At 35.5% G+C, this 12,155-nt stretch overlaps 1 protein-coding gene across 2 annotated transcripts; it reads right to left on the reverse strand.

Annotated features, from left to right (window-relative positions):
- Positions 1–6,700: 6,700 nt before the first annotated feature.
- On the reverse strand, positions 6,701–10,155 carry LOC120628731. 2 transcript variants are annotated; one of them, XM_039897319.1, is made up of 3 exons: positions 9,580–10,155; positions 9,423–9,491; positions 6,701–9,184 (listed from the first exon to the last, which is right to left on the reverse strand). In XM_039897319.1, the coding sequence occupies exons 1-3, from the start codon at positions 9,629–9,631 to the stop codon at positions 7,206–7,208; spliced, it is 2,100 nt and encodes a 699-aa protein (XP_039753253.1). In that variant the 5' UTR covers positions 9,632–10,155; the 3' UTR covers positions 6,701–7,205. The 2 variants fall into 2 exon arrangements, with proteins under 2 accessions (XP_039753253.1, XP_039753254.1); XM_039897320.1 differs by lacking the exon at positions 9,423–9,491.
- Positions 10,156–12,155: the final 2,000 nt, after the last annotated feature.

The raw sequence follows: 12,155 nt of genomic DNA on the forward strand, positions 1-12,155 counted from the left end.
TGGCTTCTGAATAGGTGGTAGAGTCACTAAAAACAGGCATACGGATTGGTTCAAAAGTTGTTTAAAATAGCCCTACTTGAAATAAATGAATTTTGAATTGCGATAGTTGAATTCAATTGTTTTGTAATCTTTGCTCGGTATCTATTAGCAATGCACAATTAATTCTTAATAATTGATACTTAAAAACATCTATGTAAAAGTGTTTATTATGCAAATAAAGATTCTATTTTATTCTGATGTATTTCTGTATGTTTCTGAAAGTGTGTCTGTATGTTTCACAAAATATCGAAGTTATATCCAAACAAATAGCAAAAATATTGAACCTCAATACGATTACTTAACATCACTTAAAACAGTATTACTTAAAAGTACTTAAACTGCACATACCATGACGTCCTAAAAATACGGTTTATAACACTGAACCAAAAAGTCAACATCATTTTAATAACACTGTTTAAGTGTCGTACGGTGCCAGTAATACGAGTTCTTTTGAATATTTTATTAAGAGAAAAAGCTGAAAAGTAAACTGCTGTGTTTTCCCAAACGGCCCAAAAAATCCATAAACGATATCATCGGCCGTATATCACGGGGACTCCGCACCGGATCACCAAATCACTATCTAAACTCAAAATCGATTGAGGGTAGGAACAAATAAATTGTCGCCGCTTGCCTGGCGATACATTAATTTTCGTTTTATCTACTATTTTGTGCTTTGGGTAGTAAAATTGCTTTTGCCCTCAACATGTATAATTTACGTTGTACCAAAGTCCAAGGTCAATTGAATATTGCAGATAAACTTTTTGTGTTTCTTTAAACATTGGCAAAAAGTGAAACAGATTTAACACGAAAAATACAAAATTTATTTGAATTGTGATTTAAATTTTATGTTATGTATTTTTATTTATTTAGTTTGTTTTAAATCTTACAAGGTACGTAGAGCGGTTATCTTTCCTATATAAATCTTAAACGACCGACCATTTGACCTTTCAAAGCATCGTGCCATTTACAACAGAGCCAAAGAGCTCTATCTCCAGAATTATACAACATACATGATAATTTGGATCGGAAAGTTCAATATCTCGCTGTAACATATGATGGTGTCCCTATAACTCACCAGAGCCTGTGAAGCGCGAACCATAGAGTATATATTGTAAGGAAACACCTCCAAAATTAGAGTTAATTGCCTCACAAGGTGTGAAAAGTAGAGTTTCAACCCAGGATTAAAGCTTCGTTTTGCGCCCGGGCATGTCACGAGACGACTCCAAACATCATCGTCAGTACATTACCGGCTTGATATAGGGCACGGGTCTCCTCTAAGAATGAAAAGATTTTGGCCGTAGTTCACTACTGTAGGTCAGGTGGGAATTGGTTGATTCGACACTCCTTTGAAAACATAATGAAGAACAGAGAGGTCGTCATAATGTTCTGCACGCAGGTTATCCTTCACCGCTATGGTCTCCCAAAACTGTCCCCTCGAAAGGTGTAGGCTGCAGCCATAACCACTAGGCAACTGGATATAAACACGCTTTCGACAAATCTAGAAGTCGAAGATTAAATTAGCATGCTCATACATTAATTTAAAGCCAGATAAGAATTTGGAAACTTTTGTAAGAATCCTTGTTATGCTTAGTTTGCTATACTCTGCGAACAGCAGGAGAATCTGTATAGTGTGATTTATAATTTCTTCAATCCTTATACTCCACACCAAACAAATCCTCGTCAATGTATCCTCTACGCATGTTTCGCTCCGAAACCGGAGAATCCTCAGGAGCTGTTGACTTTACAATGAATATTTGTTAAGTTTAACAATTATAGTATATTATGGATTTCCGCAAAGTAACGCTTTCTTCTATTCTATAGAATCCTTAAACCATAATCATCAATTCAACAGATTGACGTTCACTTCTGGACATAGGCCTATTTTTGAGTTCCAAAATGAACGGTCCTGGGCCGCTTGTTTCCAGCGGCTCCCAGCGACTCGTCTGTCCACCGTACCGACCAAAGGTGGTATAACCACTTCGAATTAGCTAGACTGAACAAATTGCACAGACTGGCGACGACGCCGGTGCGATTAGTCCAGCCACGCGATGACCAACTCGCCTGTCCAGCGTGGTCATTATCGGGCAATTCTTTTTGTAGATGGCAACATAATGCAGGGCATAAAACCAGTACTTACAATGTTTCTTGGAAGTTATAATAGTTATTTTATTACAAGAGTTTCACTGACGACAAAATAACATTTCAAAAGTTTCCCGATCAAATCCCTGAGGATCTCGGTGCGGGATTGGAAAGTAAGTTGCAGAAACGGAACGAACTCGTGAACTTACTCAAACGACTACAAGTTACAATTCCTTTCTGTAGTAACTATTACTGTAACTGACCTCTATTATTACCACTGGAAAGGTTGCTATCATTTTGTTATTGTCTCCAATTGATTGACGCCATTATGGTAGTGTAAGTTATTAAGCTGAAATACGAGTGTCCATGAAACTAAAATTTAATAAATAAAAACACAGTCTCCGCTTTAAATGGGGACAAGATTTTAGCAGAGTCAAAGTCAAAGACAAAAATGTCTTTATTCAAGAAGGCCCAGAGATGGCAATTATGATTCGTACATTACATGACAGATGTGTACTGCATGGAGTCAGATGAAACACCGACACATGTATTGCTCCGACCTAGAGCAGTCAGAGCAACGCGCAGCATACCTTGGCTCCCCTGGCCTGCTAAGCTTCTGGAGTAAGCTCGGCTGGCTGAAGTAATCCAGCGGAAACTGTACCAGCGACCAAGTACGGAGACAAAGAAGGGAAAGAAGAAAAAGAACAAGACAGATGTGTACATGATAGTGAGACGATGGCGATAACAATATTCATAAGTTTAAAACTAAAGCTACGAGGGTTCCAAACGCGCCACTTGTGTAAGCTGTCATTTATATAAGAATAGCCAGTATAGTTGTAATCGTAGAGTAATCTTGCCAGAGCATCCGTGACGTGAGTCTATATAGTCTAGAGAGACTGCGGCGACACTGTCTAGAGGATGTCAGCATTTACTAAGAGATCAAAGGCGACGAACTATTGTTTATTTGTTTATTGTTCATTAATTGCTTCATGTACATACATAAGAGACATGACGCCCCGCCGGGGCATTGCAATAAAATTTGGCAAAATTATTTTTACTGAATTTAAACTATTATGTCCAAATTTATTATTGAATATTAAAATCTGTCAACTTTAAACTAAAAAGATCAAATATTACAATTTGTCAACTTAAAACATAAGAATAATTTCTATTTACTATAACAACTATAACTCTTCTTTGTATTGTGGTTATAACCTTGAAGATTAGCCTGGTGCTGCGTGTGTTTTGGTTTTTCCGGGATAGATAGTATCTAATGTGATGGGCGTGAACGAAGGACAAACAAACAAACAAAGTTTCACGTTTATGAAATTAAGTGTGGATTTGGTGCAAAATGTTAACTAACGTTAATCGAAAGTTAGGAAACTCGACATGCTTTCCCTAATGGAAGAACGACGTAACATCGTACTTTGTTTAGTGAAGCTAAACTCTAAGTGTTTCGCGTCAGTCCTTGCTGCATTAGACTGGAACGCACAGACTAAACGTACAAGGCAGATATTCCTTTTGAATAAACGTGTTCATGTTAATTTCATCATCAACAGCTTATTTGATACTAGCTGTCAATCGCGACTTCGTCGGCCTATAAGTCAACCTTAAAAGATAGATATACGCTGTCGAGGACTTTTTTCAGAACTTAAAAAAGGAAACAACTTTGTCATACATGATTGTATCGAAACTTTAACTGTTTACGTAGCGCACGCAGCGGAAACTCTCAAATAGAAAAAAACCCTCGATTTTGAAATATTCTTTATTGGTGCTATTCTCGTATTGGTTTCAGCGTGATTATCTATATCGTTTAGTCTTCCTCAATAAATGGGCTACCCAAAGAAGTAAGAATAAGGTGGAGAGATGTAGAGACTCACACCGAACACCCTTCTCTCATGAGGTTCTTACTACACCTATACAGCTAAGGAATTTTGGCCGCTGTAAATGATAATGGCCTCCGTTCTACACATTTTTCAAAGAATTTCAGCTGGCAAATAAATAGTCGGTTGAAAAAGTATCATCATCACCGGCCTACCACAAAGTTTCCTCCCACAATGAGAAGGCTGTAGGCCACCACGCCGGCCCAGTGCAGATTGGTGGACTTTACACACCTTTGAAAACATTATTGAGAACACTCCGGCATGCAGGTTTTCTCACGATGTTTTCCTTCACCGTAGAAGCAAGTCATATTTTAATTATTCAAAACGCGAATAACTTCGAAAAGTTAAAGGCGCGAGCCAGACCATGCAAATAAATTTTTAAAATAATTTGTCAATAGTCAATAGTCAATATAACAGCTGCTTAGGGTAATAATCAAGTGTTTACATACGTAGTCTAAGCCCACTTATCTACATTTGATTTGATCGTGATTTGGTCTGGTCTAAGATTTAAATTTATATCCTCCGAGATAGGTATCTTGTGCCCAGTACTGGGTCACTTATTAAAGAAGAACCCTAATCCTCTGATTAGTAACTAACAGGTCAGCTCACGCATTTTATGTAAATCTTACCTATGCATACCGTCTATAGATATTTTGTTAGTCTATGATGTAATGCTTGCCGAGCATAAACAAGATGGAGCGGGCGACAGAAACGAGGTAGAAACGAGTAATTTTATTGTTATTGCCTTCATTCAAATGTAATTCAAGACATTTTATTAGCTCGTACGTTTAGAAAGCGTATGACTGTGTTACTCCTTTTCTTTATTAATTTAATACGATACTTGTGGGGATTGATTAAAGCAAATCCATTTTCAGATTGATAATATTTTCTTCCTTCCTTTTCTAACCTATAAACAAAGTAACACTACACTACAGGGCATGCAAGGAGCACGTCCTGCAACATGCGGCCCTATGATCATAAATCTGAGACGTAGATGGCCTTATGTGCCTTTAATACACCGGCTACCGCGCCCTGCAGACCGAAACACAGCATTGCAACAATGCTGCTTAACGGCAAAAATAAGAATGGTGATACTACTTCCCCGGACGAGTTCTGTCACAAAAAGATTTACTACTTTACACAAATTCTTTTGCTGTATATTACGAAAAAGAGCAGTTGCTTTAATTGACTTTCTGTGATGTAAGATTTTCGGTTTTTTTCTTTAGTTTGGATTCCCTTAAAAGCGGGTAATATCTGCGTTATAAAAGGCCGTATCTTTTGATTGCGATGACTTAGGAGTTTAATTTGCACAGCTTCAAAAGATTGCAGATTTGATATTGACCTGGTTTTCGGTTTTAATTTCATTTCAACTTGGTACCTTCTCGCGTTAATGAGAACAGGGTCCTGCCCAACAATATTGTGAGAATAAGAATATAAATATAAATAAATATATTAATTAATAATAATGATCCCCTTTCCTTCCGGTTCCTTTTTTTTGTTTGAGATAAGCAACTTAATTAACAGCTAAACCAAAACAAGAAGTAGAAACAAAATAAAATACGCTTTGAATGACTAAATCTTTTTAATGCGTTTAAACGAAAAGCAAAAAAATAAGAAATAAACTCTAGAAATATATCTCATCGTTATCCAGAAAATACACGATGCGATAACAGAGAAAATATTTTTGAGTTTAACAGTGGTAAGTAAGTAGCAAACCCAAGACGTAAATCCTGAAGCTGTGAGAGGCTGAGCTTCATATATCGTCGGATATTACAGCTGGGAATGTTTGTAATAACTCTCCTTAAGCGGAGCTGTTCATAGTTAATTCCTAGAAAAACCTTCTCTAACTATGCTATTATTTCTGTGCATATTTTTCCAAAGTTTCTAGAACAACGTTATAAATGCAAAAAGGTATTTAAATATTAAAAATTAAACCTAATCTAATACCAATAAATAAAGCTAAAGAGTTTGTTTCTTTGTTTACTTGTTACTTACGTTAATGCGGCTTTCCATGATATAAATAATGAACACTAAGCATTTAGCTTAATAATGTTATCCTTACTGAATATTATAAATGTGAAAGGTGCTTGCCTGTCTGTCCTTCCATCACGTCCTAACTAAGGAAGCAATCAAGTTGATTTTTGGCATAAAGTTAGTTGAAATAATGGAGAGTAATATAGGTTACTTTATATTCCAAAAAGATTTGTAAAAAATCCTTTATAAACTTGGCTAACAGCTAGTTTGCTATGATCCTCAAAAAGCAGGAAATCTACAATCTTTACTCGACTTTCTTTGTGTATGTTTAAATCTTATTTGTATTTATAAGTAAAATATAAATATTAATGTTATATTATTATATATTTGTAGATTGTTAGATTATTTATATATTTGTGTAATGTTTATCTTAATATATATAAATCTCCTGTCACGATGTTTGTCCGCGATGGACTCCTAAACTACTGAACCGATTTTAAATTAAATTGGCACACCGTGAGCAGTCTGGTCCAACTTAAGAGATAGGATAGCTTAGATCTTTAAGTAAAGTCACAATTTTATTTTATTGCAAATTATTTGTCTATAATTAATTGACAGTCACATGTTAAATGTATATACAACTATACTCATTTAAGGCTTAGCGATACTGAATAGTTTAAAAACAAAATCAAACGCAGACGAAGTCGCGGGCAACAGCTAGTATATATATGAGGCCACCAGAACCAGAGTGACCCAAACACAAGCTACTATTATGTGGATATGTGCCAAAATAGTTAAGGTGAAATTTTAAGTAGATGTAATTAAAAAAAAAATCATAGACACTGTATTCAAAATTTGTAAAATATGATATTAGTTATTGATAAAATTTAGATGAACTGTAAAAATAATCAGTATTTTTGTTATTTGTAATTTTTTTTGCAGATAGGCCACTATGGCACTTAGCATTGACAATATATTTATAAACAGTGTATAAATAATAGGCCAATATGTATGAACCTTATCACCTTTTTTATTAATTTAAATGCAAATTGTCATTTTTCAACTTAAATACTACAAATTAAACTCAGAACTAGCTCCTTTATTACTGTGTAATTTTTATTAAACTTTAGATTTATCTTAAACTCATATATTATTAATTTATTATAGTTTTTATTTCAACTTAAGACTATCTTAGGCATAACATGACAAAGTATTAAATTAGCCAGTCAGTTAATCAGTCGAAGAATCACTAATTGCACCATCTAGTTCATTCCCCGCATTGGAGGAGACTTTGAGTTGTTCATAGAAAGGGTGATAGATAGGTGGAACATATTCCAAAAGGCATAGAAGGTCTTTTTTTTTCTCATGGCTGATTTTTCTTCCCTCTGGAAATAAAATCTCGAGTTCAAAGTTTGACGTATCTTTGGATGACCTCTTGCTGAAATTAACCTCTGCGAAAAGAACTTCTGGCTCGTTGGAATATTTGAAGAACATCGAGAATGGATGGCTTTTATTGTACAAAAGCCACTGTATTTTAAGCCATTCAACTTTACTTCGATCAACGCCGATCTTCCTGTTTGTGATATTAGTTTCCAAGGCTTTGGTGGATATAAAGTCATCTCCTTTCATTTCCACAATTTTGAAAGGTTTCTTTTTTCTTGCTGCTAATATCACATTGTTCCAATGTTCGGGAACGTATATGTCTGGGAAATACTTCTTTTGTTTTTCCACCAAGCCAAAAGCCCGGTCGCAAGATGAAAAAGAATGTCCGCTGACCGTAAATTTGTGGTCTATATTTTCCACTGTAAATTGAGGACTAGAAACAATATGCATACATAACGCTGCAACTTTTATGTTGCGGTTTTGCCCGCCACACTGGTCAGAGTACATGATTAGCCTCTTTGTGTGTACATGTTCTCTGATAAATTTTAGGAGGCATGAACCTATTTCTTGTGGTCCCCTGGATGCTGTCGATTCATCCCAGACATACATAAACATTTCGTCTGTACCAGCATTATGAATGCCTAAACAGTAGGTCCACAACTGACGCTTGTAGTAGCAAATACCAGTTGAAATTACTGGTGTTGGGAGAGTCTTCATTAAGTCAAAGATTATAACGGTAGTATCGTTATCCTGCTTCGCATTTTGCATGTCAAGTTTTAAATTTTTCATCGCAGATTCTGCTTTTCGCAAATGAAGTTCTTTGGCGATAGTAAGCTCATTTTTTTTAGAAAGCTCGTTGTTATCGCAAGCGTCAATTTTTACTTTGAAATTGTCACATCGCTTACATGAGTCAGTTACTGGAGCATGAAATGTGAGGTTGAAATTTTCATTAAATATTTTTTCGAATATGTATTTTGAAACTGGTCCTGCAACCTTACTTTTGTATTCAGAGTACATTATTGACAAATTTAAGTGAGGAGGCAAGTACTGTCTCGATTCACTTTTGTGTCTTGTGTAGTGAGAATCATATTTCGGAAAAGTATTGATGAAATCCTTTACTTCGTTTACTTTTGTTTCTGGAGTTTTATTCGACGGAATGTGCCGGCCTCTTTTATCAATGGGAGCGGGATCGCCAAGAGGCTTATTTTTCAGAACCCTTGTAAGGCGTCCGTCCGATACTTTAAAAACTTGCTTAAAAAATGACTTACACACACGAATATGTTTTCCATTCGCCTCTGGTAAGTGATACAATCGAGAAAATTCCTTGGGCTTCGATGTGACGTTTCCAGCTACCCGATCCGATGTGGTATCTCTAACTCTCACATAAGACCTTGCTTTTATCACGACATGTATGAGTGAATATAGGTATGCACTTTGCAAATCAAAATTTGCTAGGGCATAAAACTTTGAAAAAAGTTGTTTTTGTCTGTCATGTACAATTTTGTCATGGCATTTTTGATTACAGGTGCATTGAAGACCTGTATCTATTTGTTTAGCAGGAATGAGAACGCCTTTTGTATTTACGTATGCCTCACCTCTAGCTCGTTTATTTTTTCTCACATTCTTTTTCCATAAACTTTCTTTGCGCATACGCTTCCTTGTATCTTTGTTTGTTGAAAAAGATGGCTGACCCTCTTCATTGTTTTCAGTAGACGAGTCCCCAAGAATGTCTTGTAAACTCCTCGATGAGCTCCTGCTACGTTGTTCTGGGACATACTCAGAACCCGAATCCTCATAGGGCTCCACCGGACTCAATCCAAATATATCTGCAAAAATAAAATTATTAACTAATTATTATAGCGTAAATTAATAGCTAAAATATATAAAAATCAGAAAAGTAAGTAACAACCTACATACATGACGAAAACTTAACATTAAAACTTCTCATAAGCACCCTCAATTTTTTTCAAAAGATCTATCCAAGAACGCCTCCTTCAATAGTCTAATACGCGAAAAAAAAATCCCACATTGTTTTATTACGGAACTCTAAAAACGTAAGCTTACCACGTAAGTCACCTTCAATGTTGTCAGTAGCTTCATTCTCAGTTGCACTCATTGTAGCTTCTGCTGGGTCTGGCCCAAACAAAAATAGTCAATGAAAATACAGTAACAAATTAAATAATAACCTAACGAAAACTCAACATTTAAAACTAAGAATTACCTAGTATGTCATCCTCAATGTTTTCAGCAGCTTCATTCTCAGTTTCAATCATTGTAGCTCCTGCTAGATCTGTTCGAAACAAAAATAGTAAAAATTAAGTTAATTTGTAGGTTACAATTTATTGACATCGAAAAAACAAGAAAATATCTGACTAATAACAGGTATTCTTACCTCTTAAGCTTATTGCTGTACCGCCAACACCTTTCCGCACGTTCACGTAGATTAATAACTAATCTATACACACTTATTGCGTAAAAACACCAGTTTTGTACCCACAACACCAAAAATGTTTACACGTAAGTACCAAAGACCAGAGTGGCCCATGTCACATGAGCCGTAATGGCGGCAGATACTATAGTGACTCAAGTGATCTGGGCCACTATGCTCTATTAATATTCATTTAAGAATCAAAATGCCAGAACAATTTTTTTAACGCCATCTATGATTGTTTACTGAAATTACCTTTGAGCCACTCTGGCTATGAACTTAAGGGTTTGAAAAGGAGCATTGCCGTGGTCAACTAATATATCACAAATTGTGGTTTGGGCCGCTCTGGTTCTGGTGGCCTCATATATATATATATATAATTTTATGTCTGATTGACATTCAATCTGACCTAAATTTTATCATCATTTTATTAATGATTTTTAATGTAATTTTATTGCCAATAACTTACTTTTAATAAATAAGCAAGATTATAATTTTGGAAGAACTCGTAGCTTTGTTTCAATAGATGGCGGCACTAGTAGTGAAATGTTAATAACTCCAAGTAAAGATTTTGCTGTTTGACTGGCAGCAAAATCTGGGATAAAAACTTTTTAAATTTAGAATGATGTTTCGATGTAATTTGTAATTAGTTTAATTTTAGAATAAGTAAGTTTAAAAAATAATTGTTCCCACTGATTGAACGAGTACGACCAATAGGAGTTGATCTAGTTGAGGCTAGTTTTACAGAAGACGTGGTGCGCAGTGGCGGACCCGGTCGCAGAGACATTATTATTGAAGAAATGTGCAAGCGTGATAGACGCAATAGAATAATTATAATAATTCTAAGAAACAAATAAGTTGTATTTTGGTTTACAATTTATGATTAATTATAATCTATTTGCATTTAATCTCGTTTGCTTTGAACTAAATTTTAATATCAACAAATAGTGTAACCGGCAGAACCGGTGACTCAAGTTAGGTCAGCGGTTCAGCATCTTTTTTAAACGATGGCAAGACACCTTCTCCGATATATATATACTACTATACTCTACTAAGGCTTAGTGATACTGAATACTTTAAAAACAAAATCAAACGCAGACGAAATCGCGGGCAACAGCTAGTTTCTTATAGAATGCACAACCTACCTCATATCCAGGCATTTTCCGTTGAAGCCTTTGAAGAAATCACTCTGTAGTGTTAAGGCCACCAAATTGTACCATCTTGCTCTAGAATATTTAATGTCTGTTTTCTGCCCGGAAGTCCTGTCTACAAAGGTTGCCGGTAAGAGATTGCTTGCAGCAATAAGGCCGCCTTTGCATGTCTACATTGTTTACTGTATACTCCTTACTGTATATTTTCCTGTATGTTACACGTGCAATAAAGTGTTTCTCTTTATTCTTCTTCTTCTCTGTAACTACTTTTTTCTTTGGATTACAATAAGAGTGTATTCATTCATTAATTAATTAATTTCAATATCACCGCAAACCTGAACAACCAGGACGTAATATTTAAGGTACATTTTGCCAGCCGGCTTCTATCAGATAGATATTAGGAATAAATCATGCCTGAGGCTATCAAGAAGGTTCTCTGTCTAGTTGTAATCTCACTCCAGGTTTTCCTAAAACTTGAACCGATTTAGATGCTAGGTCTTATTTCTTTATATTATCACTAGCGGATTCGCCTGCGTGTGGATTTCTGATATCCCATTAGATTAAAATATTCCCGCAGTGATTTAAAAAAATTAAAGTCAAGATACCAAATTTATAGCATATCTATATCAGGTACTTCAACTCGAAAAATTACTTTCTTTTTACCATGAAGTTTTACAGACTACCTAATGATACGGAGTTTCCGTTTTCAAAAACTGTTAAACAAACTTTCTTACCCAGTTTAATCTCCTGAGGGATAGAATTTCAAAAAATACAGTCTTAACTCCCCCCGTAGGGTGCTAAAACAATTTATTCAAATTTCTATTTTAACACATTTGGGCTGTAGCTTGTCTACTTGCCAGTGAAGATAAATTATTTTATTTTTATAGATATAGAAGGCAGAAAAATGGTAGTGGAGATATTTGCAGTACGAGTTAGGAACGTGGAAGCAAAGCACTTCGTACGTGTTTATGGGATGTCAACTGCAGATCCTTAAGATGTCTCGCTGTTCGCTAGTAGAAAAGTGTGGGCAATCCAATCGTCTAGTTGCTGAGAAACACTTACTTAATATATCTTGTAGAATGCTTATGGGTCAATGACCTTACAAGTTTGTTCCAAACTTTGGAGTACGACGATTCACGGAATCCAAATTTACAAAGTTACTATGCGAAAAAAACTTTTGTGACATGGCTTTCCATCAAACTTAATCACAATAATATT

This window comes from Pararge aegeria, chromosome 13 (genome assembly GCF_905163445.1).
Source record: "Pararge aegeria chromosome 13, ilParAegt1.1, whole genome shotgun sequence".
Classification (NCBI taxonomy): domain Eukaryota; kingdom Metazoa; phylum Arthropoda; class Insecta; order Lepidoptera; family Nymphalidae; genus Pararge; species Pararge aegeria.

Coding starts and splice junctions, on each gene's coding strand:
- LOC120628731 (XM_039897319.1), bottom strand. CDS start 9,631: ATGATTGAAACTGAGAATGAAGCTGCTGAAAACATTGAGGATGACATA. Junction 9,492..9,579: donor CATTGAGGATGACATACTAG/GTAATTCTTAGT, acceptor TGTTTGGGCCAG/ACCCAGCAGAAGCTACAATG. Junction 9,185..9,422: donor CATTGAAGGTGACTTACGTG/GTAAGCTTACGT, acceptor TTATTTTTGCAG/ATATATTTGGATTGAGTCCG.